The 18,617-nt window shown below is 39.6% G+C and overlaps 1 protein-coding gene across 2 annotated transcripts; it reads right to left on the reverse strand.

Annotated features, from left to right (window-relative positions):
- Positions 1–916: 916 nt before the first annotated feature.
- Positions 917–8,261, reverse strand: LOC104437653 (TMV resistance protein N). 2 transcript variants are annotated; one of them, XM_039308315.1, is made up of 4 exons: positions 7,963–8,261; positions 4,938–5,452; positions 1,425–2,535; positions 917–1,311 (listed from the first exon to the last, which is right to left on the reverse strand). In XM_039308315.1, the coding sequence occupies exons 2-4, from the start codon at positions 5,438–5,440 to the stop codon at positions 1,249–1,251; spliced, it is 1,677 nt and encodes a 558-aa protein (XP_039164249.1). In that variant the 5' UTR covers positions 5,441–5,452; positions 7,963–8,261; the 3' UTR covers positions 917–1,248. The 2 variants fall into 2 exon arrangements, with proteins under 2 accessions (XP_039164249.1, XP_039164250.1); XM_039308316.1 differs by lacking the exon at positions 7,963–8,261 and having other exon boundaries at positions 4,938–6,107.
- Between the last annotated feature and the right edge of the window lie 10,356 nt (positions 8,262–18,617).

Raw genomic sequence — 18,617 nt, forward strand, 5'->3', positions numbered from 1 at the left:
AGACCATACAAATAATAATTTGAAAATTAAGATAATCATAATTTTGAAGATTTCTGATCATCGAAAATTTATATAGGGGACTAAGGTATGTAATGAAAGATTATAGTTTTCATCATAATTTGAAAATTAAAAATCCTAACTAAAATTTAACAGAAATTGTGAATGCAAATTATGACATAATAGCATATGTTACGAGCTTTTATGACTTCTTTTAATATGAGGGTATCAGCAAAATCAAGTTTAAAGATGATATTAATTTTAAAGTCAATACTACGAAACATTAGAAATATTTTGAGGAATAGTTGCTAGTAGTGCTATTAAAATGTGTAATATCAATAATGAAGTGAGTAAAATTAGAAACTTCCTTCTACTGGACGTTTATAGTATGGGATGAGTAGTTTGAAGAGCATATAACTGTTGAATACTAAATAATACCAGGTTGCTTGTTCAATTTCACTCACAAATTTCTTATAATTTTAGTAAGTTCTCTTTAGTGTTTGGCTTTTTTTGGGCATCTTATCCCTTGCATATCAGTCCTATTCACTACTTAATGTTTCAATTAACTACCCTTAAACATCTATTAGGTACAGCTTATTGGCATAATTAAGGAACACAAAACAACGTGAATGTTAGATAATGTCATTTAAAGGCAGTGTAGGTCAATAGATATTAAGCCACAAGACATTTGATTCCGGCAAATGTATTAACAGTATATATTCTCTATTGAGTTACATTAATGAATGTAAGGGAAAATGAATGTAAGGGAAATATACAGACAAATGGAAAAGTAATTGCTTGATTCGAGATATTTCCAGCGACATTTTAATAGGTGAGCTTTTAAAAAATAAAAGTAATTCAGCTATGAAATGAAGACAGACATTCTTCAAGAGCTATATTTCTTCTTTCAATTGAGTCAATAAAATTTAACTAGGAAAAAAAAATCAATAAAATGACAATCTGCAACCGTGCGACACTCGGACTGTTGTTCCTGCAAGAAAATGACATGTTGCACCTTATAATTTGCTCGTACCTTAAGTTGACTCCAGCCACGCAAAAAACTAGGACTCCATGATAGGTCAAGGATGACTAGATTTTTGGGGCAAAAGTTGGTTGCAAGCAACTCTGAAGGAGCATTCTTCCAAGACAGCCATCTTAATTCTGAAAAGAGATTCTTATAGTCTCCAGAGAGGTTCCCACCATCCATTTTAAGAAATCTAATACTTGGCACTTTCATAAAATCATCCGATGTCAAAATAGTGGCTGGTATAACCCCGCAAAGTTCATACAGATTGCTACAACAGTTTCGGTTCCCTAAAATGAGGAAAGAGTCAATTCAATGCAAAGAGTTCCAAATAAAGTCTCAAATAGCTGAAGGAAGATTTCTGCAATGAACAAAGTAGATGAAGGTGCACTTAGACTTTTACCTTCTTTCTTTTGATCATATCAAGACCTTCTTCATGATTCCACACCCGAGAACGCTTTCCTGGGTCTTCATAGTTTTCTTGGTACACAATGCTCCGGCCTAAGTCTTTAAGCTGATCATGCATCCACAATTGGTTCTCTGCTGTAATTTTTACTAAGGACATTAAAAGTAGAACTTCAATCGCCTCATCCGGAAAATATCTACAGTCATTCCACATGTAATCTGCATCTCTCTTATTTTCTCCAACTAGAAAGCAAGCAATATCAAGAAATATTTGTCGTTGGTGATGATCTAATGCCTCATAACTCAACATTAACTTATCTTTCACATCCTTATGAGGACACTCTTCCATCTTTTTCAACATACTTTGCCACACTGCTTGCTTCTTCCCAATTAAAAATGAGCCTATCACTTCAATGGCCAAAGGAAGCCCTCCGGTTTTTGCAGCAATTTTCTTAGATAGACTCAAGAATGCATTTGGAGGAGAGATGCTTCTAAAGGCATGCTTGCTGAAAAGTTGAAGCGTTTCGAGATTGTTGAGCTCCTTAGCTTCATAAATTAAACAATGCTCAAATTGATCTTCAAATTCACATAAAACACTTTTATCTCTTGTCGTAACAAGTATTCTACTTCCCAAACCAAACCATTCTTTCTTTGCTGCTAATGCCATAAGTTGGCTCCTATGATTTACATCATCAAGGAAAATAAGAACTTTTTTTCTACTAAATCGTCGTTGGATCAAATTTTTCCCTTCATCGATGCTAGAAACCTCGATTGTTTTGTCCCCAAGGATATCATGCACAAGTTGCCTTTGCAGTTGTAGAAGACTGAAACTTGAACTTTCTGATGCTTGTCGAACATCCGAGAGAAGGCAACAATTTTCAAAATTAGCGGACAGTTCGTGGTAAATAAGCTTGGCAAGAGTTGTTTTGCCTATACCACCTATTCCACATATTCCAACAAGCCTTATGTCCTTAGATTCAACACTCAACAAATCTGTTACTTCATCCACTGCTTGGTCGATCCCGACCAAATTATCGGACAGATGTACCGAAGACACCTTAAGCTTAACCAAAACTTTATGAGCTATTAGCCGTGTGAGTTCTCCATGGCTGTATGTTAGTAGAAAGAGTATAATGAAGTTACCATCTGATTGAAATTAAACATGCATGTACAAGATGATTCAGTAATATGAGTTAGCTACAAAATGCTGGAGGTATGAAGGAAAAATATGCGTGACTTTCTATGTGGAAAAATATACAATGGATGTTTAATGAAGGTGATGATCAAGATCATGAAGTGCAAGATGATTCCTCCCAATATTTACACACAGTCTATTAGAAGTGAGCATGGTTCAACTGCTCCAATTCAAAACTTGAAGCCAGTAACTGAACCAGGGAACTGTTCCAGGTTCTTTTGAATTGGAAACTGAACTAGTCCACCCTACAACCGGTTTGAAACCAAACCAGACCCCTATTTTTTGTTTTGTATTTTTTTTTTCAACTCCTTATTTAAATAAACTTGTAATTTAAAATTTGTTTGAGAGGATTCTATCCAAGAAGCCACCAAGTCGGTTTGATTCTTGAGCACCATATAGGTGGGAAAGAAAAACTTAGGGAGGCCCAGCCTGAAACCCCATCCAAATCGTTCTGTCTGTGTTATGAAGCCTCATGTTCGGACAAGTCCAAACGCATTACTTCAATGGGTCTATTTAAGCTTCATTTCAAATCTGAAAAACAAAAACCAACCAGTAGTTTAAATTGAAACAAATAGGAATTAAATCAGATCTGAAAGTGGAAAAGGAAACGGGTTTGAGGAAAGAGCTAATGTTTGTAGATTTATTTTTTTTTTTTTTTTTAAAAAGCCATATTGGCCTTAAAAAAAGAAAGAAGAGGAGGAAGTATATCTTCGAGGGCACCAAAATAGATGAAAAAGTTTACAATATGCAAGTGTAGTTCTCGATGCGCATCTACCAACCGCAGAGAGAGACATTGGGAAAAAATACATCGTACTAATATGAGGTCGCCTTGCCATGATGAGATCGGCAGTGTCCAATGCCATCCGAGCAAGCTAACAACCGCCATAATTTGACTCTCTCCCTGTTTGTCGATTAGAAGCGCAGAAGCTGCTTGCTTCATTCTATCCTTCCTACGTTTTTTTTTTTCCGTTGTAGATATTAGTCTGTTACAGTGTGTCAAAATGAACAGTTCAAACAAATCTGGCGCAAAAGGAAAAGAGAGAGGGAAAAAAGAAGACGGAAACTGATCGTGAACCGAAACCCCACTTGAGCCGAACCATAAATTTCAAGTTGGATCGTAAAGGCTCAGGTCATAGATTCAAACTAAATGGTTGGTTCTTGGATTTTGAACTTGTGAACCTAGCCAGTTCTTATGGGAATCAGGTTTGAACTAGACCAGCAAGTTTAGTCCCGGCCCCTCCCCAACTTGAACTTGGACCGTTAATCACCCCTAATTTATGGCCTTACTGAAGCCAAACCTTAAATCAGGGCCTAAACATAAAAAAAAAAAAAAACGGCCAAAATTATGCCATTACAATACACTCAAATCATAAGTCCACTCGATAGAATGCCTAAATAAACTCATCGATCATAAAAGTCACAAAAATATATTTGATTCATGAAATTCATAGATAGAATGTCTAAAAGGCTCAATGATGGACGGAGGCTTAAGTGCAAATTATGACACGTGGCAACAATCGTTTAATCAAAACAAGAAGGAAGTTGAAGGTAAGTCTAGAAAGCTCCATCAACCAAGAAACAACTATAATTAAAAAGATTGTTAGAAGTCATTCCAAAATTAGCGTGCAAGTCAAGAAACAGCTAGAAATTTTTGCGGAAGAATATGAGGATGTAGAATGGAATCGTCCATTGAAAATAGGGGAACAATTAAAGACACAAAAACTCTCGGCATCATCTACAACACATAAACATATCTCTTAAGACAATTCAAACACTTTGAACATAAATCGTACAGCATTGATCAAGGAGTCCTGGTTTTGAAAAAGATTGTTTGATTAGATCTTTCATTAGGTTTTGAATTTCAAATTCGAATTAGGTAGACTTTCTAAGTTTAGTGCTTTTCTTTGAGTATAAAGGCTTTCTAGTCTATTTGTGAGCCTTTTTTTTCCCCATTACATTCCATTGAGAACTTTGTGTTCAAATTATATCATCGAGCAAGCATGACATTGAAGAATGTAAGCAACCTACTCTAATTCAATAAAAGCATTTATTTAATAAGACTGTTATAAAGTCCTTGAGATTTCAAGACATGTTTTTGATTGATTTAAAGTCAGATTTGATATGTAAAGAGACCATGAATCGATCTGATTGGGTTAATAATGAAACCACTGAGTCCTTAGCGACTAAAACTTGACAAAAACACGCTTAACAAGCCTAGAGAAAAATAAATAATTTGGCTCTTCAGAATATAATCGGTATTCAAGCAAAAGAAGCAGAGAGAAAACATGGAAGATGGAGTTGAATGAGTTAACATACCCTATGTTCTTGGTGTCCCATCCCTTGATTCTAGCAACCTCCTTGAGCGCCTCTGCCCAGCGTTGCACAATCTCAACCCCATGTGTTTTTTCATGCAGCGTTAATGCATCTCTATATACTTTGGTTTCAAGCTTCACATCGGAAGGTTGCACGTCATAAAAAATGGGCATAACCTCTAGTTCCTTGGTTTTCCTACACTCCATCATTTTCTCCAGCTCGCGCAAGCACCAACTACTGGAGGCATAGCCTCTAGAGAAGATGGGAATGCAGATTTTTGAGTCATCAATGGCCTGAAAGATCTCAGGACCGATCTCTTCACCAACGTCAATCCCTTGCTTGTCTATGAAAACACTGATACCCCTATCTAACAGGGCATAATGGAGGACATCTGTGAAGTTAAAGCGAGTATCCGGTCCTCGAAAACTCAGGAACACGTCGTACTCAGGTCTAGATGAGCCATGGCCAGTGGACCTAGTTTCTGGAGAAGAGCTCCTTCTTTTCATCTTTAGCTGTGTCTGCTAAAATTCTAAAAGCAAATCACAAAAGATTTGACATGCTTTAACAGGGACCAACAAGTGATGTTCAGGTAGGTAAGCGAGGATCAGTTTCCATTTATGTCCTGTTGCGGCATTGATCGAGAGAAATTGCAGATATGTGATTGAAGGATTTGGAAATGGCCTAAGCCCCACAAGTTGACCAGCCGATGGGGCGAGAATCAAATAAAATGTCCGAAATATGTAACTCTACATATGAAGTCGCATGTCTCACGGTGCTGGGAAATGCAACTCCAGCAAGTTTATATTAGTTCGAGATCTGTGAAATTGAGTTTTTGTTTTCGGATTTCATGGCCCACCAGAGTCAAGTCAAAAAATAAGGATGGCAAGTTGACGTTAGTGTATTGCTCTAGAAACAGTATATTAAATCAAATGTGATGATTAAGTTTTATTTTTTCTACTTTATGGTAAAGTAATATTTCTAATTAATGTTAAGGGAAAGGGAGGAGAGGGAACTTTGTGATTATGTCGTTCAACCACTAATAAAATAGACATAAATGTATACATAGGTGAGTTTCATAAAGGACACATAATAAAACAGAACTTAAGGAGGTAATCCAGATGGGAGTTAGCGGAGTTTTCTTAGGATTTGTTTGTGTGTTTTTCAGAAAGCATAACTTTTCTACAAAATGTTTATTCTTTTTTTTTTTTTTATTCAAACATAAATGTAAATTTTTGATCAATTTTTCTGTGCTGTGAAAATTTTATATATTTCAAGGGAAAAAAATGTACAATTGTGTCGGAAATAAATATTAAATTAAACAAAATGTAAAACATAAAAATTTCCGATACAAGCTCGAAACTAGTTTTCTTTTTTTTTTTTCTTTTTTGGCTTGTGAAAGCATAAAGTTTGAAATCGACTACTGGTGGTGGACCATATCAAGTCAACATAAGATTTCTGATATAAAAAAAAAAAAGGGTGAAAGTTAGATGATGAACCCCCCGCCGCCGCCGCCCAAAAAAAAAAACAGGGAGACAAAAAAAAAATGCTCCTCGATCGATCAGAAGCATACCTACTATTCTAGGATGCTTTTTCTTTTTTTTGGTACTATTCTAGGATGCTTTAAGGCTGCGCATGGTAACATTTCTTGGCCGGGAACAATTTCTTTTCAGAAATAGTTCTTTTCTATTTCTATTCTTGGGAACAATTTCTATGTAAAAAAACCCGTTTGGTAACTACACAAAATTTTTACTCTAAAAATAGAAAAAGAATAAAAATGATTTTGGTAAAAAACAGTTTCTTTTTTATTTTTATTTTTATTTTTGCCGGTGGGACCGCCGCCACCGCGAACGCTGCCACCGCCGCACGTCGCCGCCGGTCAATCGCTACCCGCCGACTACCGCCGCCGATCGCCGCCGCATGGCCCGCGGCCGCTGTCGACCGCGCGCGGCATCCGGCGGCGACCGGCGGCGGCGGCGTCCGCGGCGACCGGCGCGGCATCCGGGCGACCGACGGCGGCGGTGGTCGGTCGGCCTCGGCGGCGGCGGCAGCAACGTCGGGCGGCGGCCACCGGTGGCGGCGGCAGTCGGTCGGCCTCCGCGACCGGCGGCGGCGGTCGGTCGGCCTCCGGCAACGACCGGCGGCGGCGACGTCGATCGGCCTTCGGCGGCCGAGCCGCGGGTCGGTCGGCCTTCGGCGGCCGGCGGCGACCGCGGCGGCGGCGGTCGGTCGGCCTCCGGCGACCGGCGGCGGGCGACAGTCAACAGCGGTCAATGGCGGTTAGCAAGAGAAGAATAAAAGAAAAAAAAAATTCACTTATTTCTTAAACTTGTTCCCGGGAACAAGAAGCAACTTTTACTTCTCATTTCTATTCAAAACCATTCCGGGCTAACTTTTTGTTCCGGGGAACAAAAAACTAAGTTGCCATTATCAAACAGGTTTCTATTCTTTTTTTGTTCCGGGGAAGAGAATAATAGAAATTCTTGGGCTAGGGAAGGTTACCATGCGCATCCTAAGTAGCCTGACCTTTATAGCATTAGCCTCTAAGTGATGCTTTGTTTTTTTTTGGAGTTACTCTATTGTACGAGTCAAAAGCAACATGAAAAATAAATCTGAAAAAAGCTGGATTGGTCACTATTTTAGGTGCTTCTTAATTTTAATTAGATATGCATTTCTAAAGAAAGAGTGGGAGAATATAAGATTATGAAACTTTGGTGAGAATATAAGATTATGAAACTTTGGTAACTTATATTCATTTAGGTTGAATGATTTGTTTATGCAATTTTTTATTGAATTAAAATTTACATATAAGGCAAATTAAAATCATTATCAATTTAAAAAAAAAATTTGTTTATGCCATCTATGACCTGATCTTTATACCAAAATATCGAATTACCAACTATACGCACTATTCAAAATAGGGAATTTCATGGAGATGCCTAAAAATCTCAAACAACTCAAGATTATTATCGAATACTATCGAAATAGATAATCAATAATTGCTCACTATCAAATTGGTTCAAGAAATTACCTAGGTTGAAGTATTTGTTTCCAAGAAATGGACTGGCGACGGGCAGCTTTACAGCAACGGGTGAGGAGGAACGTCAGGACCAAAGCAGCAACAATGGCAATTCAGCAAGGACGCAGCTAGTTGCAGACAGCTTCGCTAGAACAAAAGGTGCAACGGTGAAGGTTTGCTGGTGTTTGCATTCTAACTGGAAAGCTGGGGTCGCCCGGACTCTCCTTGGCGGCGACAGTGTGGATTCAATCAATGCTAGTCTCCTCTATGCAACCTGCGAAAGGAAATCAAAAGTAGCAGAGGAAACAAAACAGCAAACGTAAGTGGAGCTGGGATGCCGCCTGGAATCACCGGAAACCGCCTGGGACTGCTGCTGTGGCGTTAGAATAAGCCGGCAAAGCTGCTGCCGCGGCTGCTGCGGGATGTGCTGAGCGAGCAACCAAGGTAGAGGCGCGACAATGGGTAAGCCAGCAGCGGCGCAGTGAATGGCGAGGGGGCGGCCGCAATGGGCAAGCCGGCAACAAGGTCTCGAGAATTCCGAAGAGAAAGCAAACCAGATCGCCAGACGAAAGCAGCAACGACACCAAGAAATTTGGCAAGACCCAGCCTTACAGATCCACATCTCACACTTCGGCCTTCGTCGAATAGATAAATGGCTTCAAGATTTCACCCATACCTCAACAAGTTTCAATCTCCTAGCCACAGAGTACTCTGGCAGATCTGGAAAGAGAGGAACAACACAATTTTTGCCAACAGAAACCGAACCCAAAGAAAATCATCAGCTTAGCCAAGGCGAAGAATCTCCGTTTTACAAATCAGGCGAACTCAAAGAAGAAAGCGCACGGTGACGAAGGCTCCTTACCTCAGATCTGGAAAAAGGCCGACTGCAAATGCCCTCAAAATCAATATTCACGGATCTTACTCCTCAGATTCGCCGGTAGGAGCAATAAGCTGCATGTGCCGGAACAAAGATGGAGGATTAGGGCGTGCATGGTTGCATTTTTATTTGTTGTTCATGAACAGATTTTCTGTTTTTGTTCCTGAGAACAAAAAAAGAACATAAACGTGTTTGTTTGCGTTTTGTTCTAAATTTGTTTTTTTGTTCTCGGGAACAAAATTGAAATAGAAACAAAAAAAAAAAAAAAAAGCTTGTTTCTTGTTTTTGCAGAACAATTTTTAAAAACAAATTTTCTCTCTCCTCTTTTTGCTTCTCTTTTTTTTTTTTTTTTTCTTCTTCTTTTTTTCTTTGGCTGGTGTGACCTCGTATGGCGGGCGATCGGCCGTCGAGGGCAGCGACCTCGGCTGAGCGTTGCCAGCCCCCGGCGGGCGAGCGTGCCGACCCTTGGCTAGGCGAGCTCGACCTCGCCCATCCAATGAGACCGAGCCTCGCCGGTGGGCGGGCAAGCTCGGCCTCGTCGGACCACCGCTTTGCCAAGCGACCGGTGGCTTGGCGAGCTCGGCCTCAACGGATCTAAGCGAGCCCGAGCTCGCCCGGCCAGGCGAGGCCGCCAACCCTCGTCGGCTGGTCGCCGGCCATGGCCGGGCCGGCGACCGGCCAAAAGAAGAAAAAAAAAGAAAAAAAGAAAGAAAAAAGGAAAAATAAAATAAAGAAAGAAAGGAAAATTAAATTAAAAATTAAAAGAAACAAAAAAGAACACAAATTTACCAAGCATGCTTCTATTCTTTTTTATTCCCGAATAAGTTTACCAAACGCGTTTTACTGGTAAAAATTGTTTCCCCGGAATGAAATAGTTTTTTCTATTTATGTTCCTGTAACACTTTTTTTTGAACAGAAACACAAACAAATGCGCCCTTAGCGAACGGGTTTGTGAGGTGGGTGAGATCCACTTTGGCTGAACGGATGGAGAGTATCGCAATGGTTAAAGAATTTGATCGGCGAGGCCCAAAATTTGATGATGGGCTTCAAAGATCGAAACTTGGCCCATTGTAGCATGAATCCAATTGGGTCGCGGACTGTTTTGTAAGGGCGCATTTAGTAACGTTTTTGTTTCTAGGAACAATTTCTGATTAGAAATGATTCTTTTTTATTCTGTTCTCGAGAACAATTTCTAAACATTTTAAGTCGTTTGGTAACTATCCAAAATTTCAATTCCCGGAATAAAATTGTGTTTGGTACCGTGCTCAAATTTCTACTCCAAATCATTTTATTTTAATATTTAAATAATTTTATTACATTTTTCCTTTTTTTTTTCTTTTCTTTTTTCATTTCTCTCTCATATTCTTCTTCTTCAAGTGGCCGGTCATTGGGCTGGTGACCTCACCGGAGTATCGCCGACCCTCAACAAGGCCAGCCCTTGTCGGCCAAGTCTCGCCGGCAACTGGGCAAGGCTCGCCCAACCTCACCGATGGCTAGGTTTGCCTCCAATTTTTTGAAAGCCCTCATAAGTTCTTGATACTGCTCATGGCTAATTAACTGATTATAATTATCAACACGTTGACCTGTAACCTGTTCCTTTTTCTCCGAGCTTCCCATGCAATTTCCAACAGTTATCAATTGTATGATGTGGATGCTTACAATAGTCACAATATAATTTACCTTTGCCTTTGAAATTTCCTTTTGATATCATGGCATAAGGTGGTCCAATTGATGATTTAAAAAGAGGGGCCATCATCGCTTCATGTGAGCCATCGGATGGAAAGGCATTCTATGGGCCATTCGATCCTGTCATGGGCGAGAACACGCGTGGGCCATTCAATCTTACTGAGAAAGGACTTCGTGAGCCGTCAAATGCAGTTAGTGGGTATGACGCCCGTGAGCCGTCGAATCGTTTGAACAGATCTGGACCGTCCGATCCTTTCTTGAAGCTTTTGGGGTCTTCTCCAGAAAACCCTAGCTGCCCATTCCACCTTTTCCTTGCCCCTTCCTCGAGACTCCCTTCTAATGTGTGTTCCCGTGAGCAGCCAGCGCAATTCTGTCTCCAGTCTTGAGATGGTCGGAAACAGCAAGGTGTTGGCTCTCCCTCTTGAACGGCAAGCCGATAGATCCGACCAAGTGTCGACATGGGTTCCATGGTAAGGATTTGGGACTGAAACGAAAGGTATGACTCGTTCAAAATTAGGAGAAATCTGGTGATTTTTTCTCGTTCCCGCATGGCTCGATATTGTTGTAGAGTCTATTCGGGTCCTTCCAGTTTCTCCTCCACCGCTTCCAACTCATTCCATAATGCCAAAAGTTTGTTGTAAATGGCAGCTACACTCATGTTCCATTGTTTCAAATCTGAAAGTTGCTGGGTTAGTGAAAAAATTCTAACCCAATCTAATTTTCCGTACATTTGTATATTTTCCCACATCTGTCTTGAATCCTCCGTCAAGGGTAGTCCAACCACAACTTCGGAGGTGATGTAATTTCCGATCCATGTTCGGACAAGTTTGTTGCATTTCCTCCATAGTCGTGCATGCCGCTAGTCAAACGGAATCGGAATCATCCCATCGATAAATCCGTCTTTGTCCTTGGTGACCAACGCTCGCCGGAATTCCCATGACTAGCTTGAGTAGGTGTCGGCGCCAAACAACCTAGGCAATGAGCTGCAGGATAGCTGCTACGGCAATGAGCTGCAGCTTTGGTTCGTCGGCCGTCGTTGTGTAAAGCGAGTCGCCAAGCTCCGGCAGCCGCTAGCGGCAACAATCAACTATGGAAAAAATCCGAGTTGGGGAACCGGGTAAGGATTCGATCCCGAACCCATATTATCCGATTTGGGCATATGACCCATATAAAACAAACTCGGCCCGGTGGATGAGCCTGCCCCAAGTACGGTCGATGAGCCTCCATTAGGTTGAGCCTGCTCTCCATGACCTTGACTCACTTGTGTGGATCCATAAAACCATGGACCAGGCGCCATCTGGACAGGCGGCCATTGGATGGACTAGCCCGCAATGGGTTGTCCCTAGTTGGGTAGGGCCTAAGCCCTTTGTTCTTGAGTTAGAGCTCTAGTAGACAGATTTGAGATGCTTGTATCTTGCTGCATGATCGACTCTTCTAGAGTTCCCTCTTCTGACGTCAACGAAGGGTCTTTAGGCATGGTGTCGATATGTGTAAAGCGGTAAGGAAAAAAAAGGTGTTTGTTCTTCAAGAAATTCAGATACCGATTCCTACACCGGAGTGCTAACCTTGTTTTCCAGGTTAGAGTTCCTACAATAACAAAGGCGTAGTTCTATCCGGTGGGCAATCAAGGAAGAAAGTTGTGGAAGCTAGGTTATGAGCATCGGCTCTAATATTATGACAAAATCTAGAGCAAAAGAACAAAGACATGGGAGAATTTTTGTCTTCATTGATTGTATTCTTTAATGTACAGAAGAATCACTATATAATACAGATGACTAGCAATAAAAAAAGAATGATTATATTTCTTTAATCTACAAGTATTGGATCTAATCCTAAATTGACTAAAATATATCATATCTTGTGAATATATTCTCTCGAATCAACATCATATCTTCCAACACTTTTGTCATTTCTCTCAATGTGTACGACCACAATGCATTATTGATGATGTACTTCACGTCAACTCAGCGTGTGCTAGGGTTTGGATCAAATCCTGAGGAGGTGATTCGAGTCTTTGGGACAAGTTGCTAGAAATTTACCATGGAGAAAGGACAGATGTGGGAAGGAGTGGATAGGGATAATTATTATAATATCTTAATTTTTTGGGCTGGGGGATGAAAGTGGGGAGGGAGGGGATAAGAAGTAGGAGTGAGCATGGGCCGGATTGGGCTGGTCCACCCCTAACCCTATAACCAACTTGCATAGTATCGGTCCTCAATTTTTGGGACCAAGGACCGACCCTATTAAGCTTGAGACTGAAGACCAGACCAACCCAATGGGTTCAGTTCGATTCCAAGGTCAACCTAGGACCAACTGGTAATTTTTTATTTCATTTTTTGTACTCCTTGAAAAAGCGATTGAGGACCGGACTGATCCAATGGGTTTAGTTCGGTTTCAAGGTCAACCTAGGACTAACAAATAATTTTTTATTTCATTTTTTGTACTCCTTGAAAGGGTAACCGATGATTGTACCGACCCAATGGGTTTGATGATGAGCAATGTTAGCTAAGAAAGGCAAGTGGTGAGGGTTAAGTGGGGTGAGCGTCGAACAAAATGAGCATCAAATGTCAAGTGGAAAACAACAAGCCAAGCGAGTATTGAGCGGCGAGCGGCACGAGTGACCCAAAGCGAGCGAGGTGAGTGTCGAGTGGTGAGCAGAAAAGTTGTTTTTTTCGATTTTAGCAAATTGAAGACTAAGAGGACAAATAAGATAGAAGAGAATGAATACTAGAGGAATATGTCATAAGGTGTCCTTTTTGATGCCGTGAGGACTCCTCACAAAAATATTTTCCTCCTTCGTAAATTATGACTATTGATGCCATAAAAGACATTAAAAACCTAAGTTATTATATAATAATGTAAAATTACCTGAACTTCTCACTAAAGAGTTATTTAATGTTATTAACGTTGTTTATTTTAAAGTTTTCTCTATATAAAAAAATTATAAATAATATATTAGATATATATATATATATATATGTATATATATAGTCGGGGTTGGTTTGATCCGGGTTGAATCGACCCGGAACTCTCAGAACCGAAGATCGACCCACATAGTGCTGGTCTAGGAATTTTAAGACCAATGACTAACCCAATCTCCTTGGGAATCAAACCAGGACAAGCAAGGTTGGGCTGGTCTAGGGTCGGTCTAGGGTTGACCCTAGACCAATGCTCACCCCTAATCGTTGTCATGTGTTTTTAGAACGTAATTAAAAATATGAAGTCATGTCAATATGTTTTGTTGGTCAAATTGAACAGAGTTAATGAAGAGACTTCATTGTACTAATTTAATAAATTTTAGGACTTGATTGAATTATTTGAAAGTTTCAAAATTCTATTGTACTTTTGTGACGAGTTTCATGACTTGTGGTGCACTTATAGATAGCCCTTTTTTTGGGGGGGGGGGGTTAAAAATACTTGCCCGAAACAAATAAGCACTAACCTTATTCCTCCATGGAGATAGCCTTTTTTTTTTTTTTGAGTCCCAACCATTGGGGGGGGAATTGACATATCCAATGGCTCGAACTTCTTAGGTCTGGTTGAGCTCATGTAAAACCTTCCTTCATGTGATTCCTCCATGGAGATAGGATCTTTTAATTCCATGCACTTTTTTTTTGAGTCACAACCATTATAAGAAAGAAAAAACCTCATAATCAACAAAAGGTAGCTATCTATCTAATAGGTATCGGCAATATTTAGAATTTAAAAAATTTGACCTTTGAACGAAGATTCGTATGCATTCATGCCATGGCACACGTACCCATACATTGCCACATATGACAGGGCAATATTTCATTTTAAATATGGCCGAGATTTTATATATTTATATGTTAAGAGGTTGATATTTTTGGTTTTCGGCCACTAGTGAGTGGGAGGGGAGCTTTTGGCTGTAATTGTGCACCATACTCGTGAATTGTATCCTGAAAAATTGTGAGTGTTTTGGAAATGTGACAAAGTCTTGTGGTAAGCATTTGTGTCTTTTCTGCGAGGTTGTTTTGTGAAAAAATGAATAGGCTAAACACCATAAGTTATTGGCATAACTAGGTCTAAGAATCACTAAAGAGGGTTATGACTTAAGTGTGATTATAATCTTTATCATATCTCCTTTGTCTATCATGGAACCTTGTGCTACTCTCCTAGTGGAGTTGGTTACACTGACCAAACCACATAAATATGATGTTGAATTAATTTCCTTAATCTATTTATTAAACCTTTCGATCACTTGTTTTAACAAAAAAATTGGTATAAAAGATAGTTAGGCTGAGTTGAAGTAGATTGATGGTTACAAAAGCAGAAAATGTAAAATCAACAAACTTAATGGGAAGGACTTCGATTCTTGAAAATGCGTATTAAGGATAATATGTACCGGGAGGAATCTGTGCTTACCTTTGTCTAGGCAGAACCAAAGTTGATTAAGCAAGCTAATTGGGATTTAATGGATAGACATGCATTGGGTATTACTTGATTGTCACGTTGACCATTGTGGAAGAGAAGACCCTACAAATCTAATGAATGTTTGTCGAACATGTACAAGAAGCCCTCCACAATCAACAATGTCTATTCAACATGACTCCGTTTCACTTAAAAGATGGACGAAGGTGCATGATGGCTGAGCATATTTGTGAATTAAATTGGAGATCGACTTTACTAATAATGTATGTGCTTTAATTCTATTATCCCAATTGCTTGATAGTTGGAGCACTATAATTCCCCTATGTATATAATAAAGTCATACATGCTCGTTGAAAGGCACAATTTTTGTACAATTATGCTTATTTTTTATTTTGCATTTGTGTGTGTTTTTTTTTCCTTTTACTTTCAATTTCTACTAATTCTACAAATTGGGCTTGACAATTGAAACACCGAGTTCTACATGATTTTCACGTTTTGTATGCGTATAGACCTAACACTACGGAGAAAAAGGGGATATTGGCAAAGACCCTTGATAGTGTTATTTATGTGAAAGAACAGATTGAAATTTCAAGTAGTGTACGCATTATTTCATTACATAGCTATACTTCCTGGCATCTGCTTGGGATGCTTCCTTGATGATAGAAAAGATCAAAGCTCCAAAGGTAAACGACGCCAATTTAAGCAGCCGAGCGCGACTTTTCCTATTATCGTGGCCAGAACTTTGTCCTCATCTTTTCTCATAGGAAAAGACTGGGAGCATTATCAAGATGAATTAAAATGATTTATCGCGGATGGACTTGGACTTTTGATGGCCCCACTCTCGTATTCCTACTACTTTTCTTCTCCTTTTAGAAAAGAAAACCATTTTCCACAACAAGAACGCCTTTTAAATGGTGAAATCATTTAATAAATTTAGACTACGACGACCAAGACATCTTTTTCTTCTCTCTCGACAAATGAAATGGTTAGGCATCTTTTCGATCTACAAAGGTGAAACCAAAAATCACTTTACTAAAGCAAAAGTGGTTTCCTCTTGACCTGTTTAATAGTAGTGGGTGTGCGTGTATCACGGTCTCTCCCGCATTATTGAAGCGGAATTCATTTTTATTGTTCTTAGTCCAACGCTTTTCATGCTCAAGCAATCAATAAAAGCACTTCGGAATGCTATTTTAGGCCCCCAAAAGAGGAAAGAAGACGTATGTGAATCACGAGAGAGGTCTTTTGCTTCCACAATGAAAGAGATTCCGCCCATCATGCACTATAATTGAAAAAAGCTAAATGCGATTCTTGCTTTAAGTGCATGTCGGAAATATCTGCGCATGTCCTCGTTGCGAGTCCCAAGGAATGATTCTTTCGCCGACTCTGACAACAGTGAAATCGAAGCAATATACTGATTCATACCTAATAAGTAACTGTATATACTGTAACAACACATAGATGAATATAATAAACAATGTCACATCACCATTGTTTTCCTTATTAAATTTTCAATTTTTTTTATGCGGTGCTTATCATGGTTGAATGATATGTAGTAACAAACACCCCATGCCACTGGCACATAATTGTATGTACTATAGCAACATATTGGTGAAAATAGTTAAAAAAAAGTCAAGTCAGCATTTTTCATTTTCTTTTCTTATTAAATTTTCAAGTTCTTTTTTGATGTGGCGCTTGGTGGGTGCCATATTGGTGTTAGGGGTGAGCATAGTTCGCATTGGGCCGATCCACCCTCTAACCTTAGGACCAACTCACACAGTATTAATCCTCAACTTTTTGGACCAAAGACTAACCCTATTGAGCTTGGGACCGAGGACCGGAACCGACCCAATGGGTTCGATCTGGTTCCAAGATCAAACCGAGACCAATTGATAATTTTTTATTTCATTCTTTGTATTCCTTAAAAAAGCGATTGAGGACCGGACTGACTCAATGGGTTTGGTCCGGTTTCAAGGTCAACCTAGCACTAACCAATAATTTTTTTTTTTATTTTTTGTACTTCTTGAAAGGGCAACCGATGACTGTACCGACCCAATGGGTTCAATGATGAGCAAGGTTAGCTAAGAAAGGCAAGCGGTGAGGATCAAGTGGGGTAATCATTGAACAGAATGAGCATCGAATGTCAAGTGAAAAGCAACAAGCCAAGCGAACATCGAGCGACGAGCGGCACGAGTGACCCAAAGCAAGTGAAACGAGTGTCGAGTGGCGAGCAGAGAAGTTTTTTTCGATTTTAGCAAATTGAAGACTAAGAAGACAAATAAAACATAAGAAAATGAATACTAGAGGAGGATGCCATAAAGTGTCTTTTTGGACGCCGTGAGGACTCATCACAAAAACATTTTCCTTCTTCGTAAATTATGACTATTGACACCGTAAAAGACATTAAAAACCTAAGTTATTAAAGAACAACGTAAAATTGCTTGAACTCCTCACTAAAGAGTTGTTTAATATTGTTAACGCCGTTTATTTTAAGGTTTTCTCTATATAAAAAAATTATAAATAATATTATATATATAGTCGGGGTGGGTCCGGGTTGACCGACCCGAAACTCCGGGACGAGGATTGACACACAAAGGTCTGGTCTAGGAATTCTAGGACTGAGGACCGACCCAGTCTCCCTAGGAACCAGACTAGGACCAGCAAGGTTGGGCCCGGGGCCCCAGATCACCGATGCTCACCCCTAATAAGAAGGGTAAGGGAAACAATCTTGTACTGTTCCCACTAATGCAAGCCCTTCGATTCGGATGGGAACGATCTCGGCCGTTGAAATAGAGCCAATCTCGCCATGATATGGTTGTGAAGACATTCTTGCAATGTCCTTTGATTTTTTTTTTTTATATAAATTTATTGTCTATATCCCATGAATTTACTCCGATGAATTGATTTTTTCCACCTTGCAACTCTTAGTTCTTCCATTTATAAATTTCGCCACTTAGTGTTTTATGCACTTGGCAAAAAAATTATGCTCTTATTGGCTCAATCCAATTTATCGAGGAAGTTCAACACAATTCACTTAAATCCACCCGCTGCATGTCCGATGGTAATATATAGATTAAATAATGGACGAAAAAATGCAACAAATATGCAAAATGCAATTATTGATTTTTGGTTAGGGATCATGGTCGATTCCTAATTTTTTTTAATGCAATTAATAACTAATTGGATTGCAAAATTTTAGGTATCAACAACAAATATGCTACTAATACATTTTACCCAAAGCGAGTTCACTACAACTGTAGCGAAACCCTCCACTAAAATTTGTCCTTTTCTAATGCATTTACCTTGAGGAACTTAGGGCTTTTTATGCATGCAAGTATTTTTGTTTGAACGTAAGTGTTGGGAAAATAGTAATCTCATAAATAAAAAAAATCACCTGTAAGGTGGTCATATAAACTCTAAGTCCGAGGAAATGGTATAAACAGCTCCTTTTTCTTTTTATCTTAGTTGCACCTCCTAAATTTGCGAAACAAATCACACCACATTTTATGGTGATTTAGCAAAACCGGGATGATCGAAAACACATCATGATGCCTTTCAAGGAAGTTGCAAGAACTATGTGTGGAACCGGGGCCAACGAGCGATGGTCATGTAGGAAAATGAGAAGTGACAGAGACATGATCGGAGGAAGGACAGAGAAATGGCCCTAAGCCCAACAAGTGATCGGGCCTATGGGGCGAAAATCAAATGAAATGTC

Source organism: Eucalyptus grandis, chromosome 3, assembly GCF_016545825.1.
Source record: "Eucalyptus grandis isolate ANBG69807.140 chromosome 3, ASM1654582v1, whole genome shotgun sequence".
NCBI classification, from domain to species: domain Eukaryota; kingdom Viridiplantae; phylum Streptophyta; class Magnoliopsida; order Myrtales; family Myrtaceae; genus Eucalyptus; species Eucalyptus grandis.

Excerpts from the sequence above, each read along its gene's own strand:
- LOC104437653 (XM_039308315.1), bottom strand. The coding sequence starts at position 5,440 with ATGAAAAGAAGGAGCTCTTCTCCAGAAACTAGGTCCACTGGCCATGGC. Across the intron at positions 2,536-4,937 it reads TGGGACACCAAGAACATAGG|CCATGGAGAACTCACACGGC; the intron begins GTATGTTAACTC and ends ACTAACATACAG. Across the intron at positions 1,312-1,424 it reads ATATGATCAAAAGAAAGAAG|GGAACCGAAACTGTTGTAGC; the intron begins GTAAAAGTCTAA and ends TCCTCATTTTAG.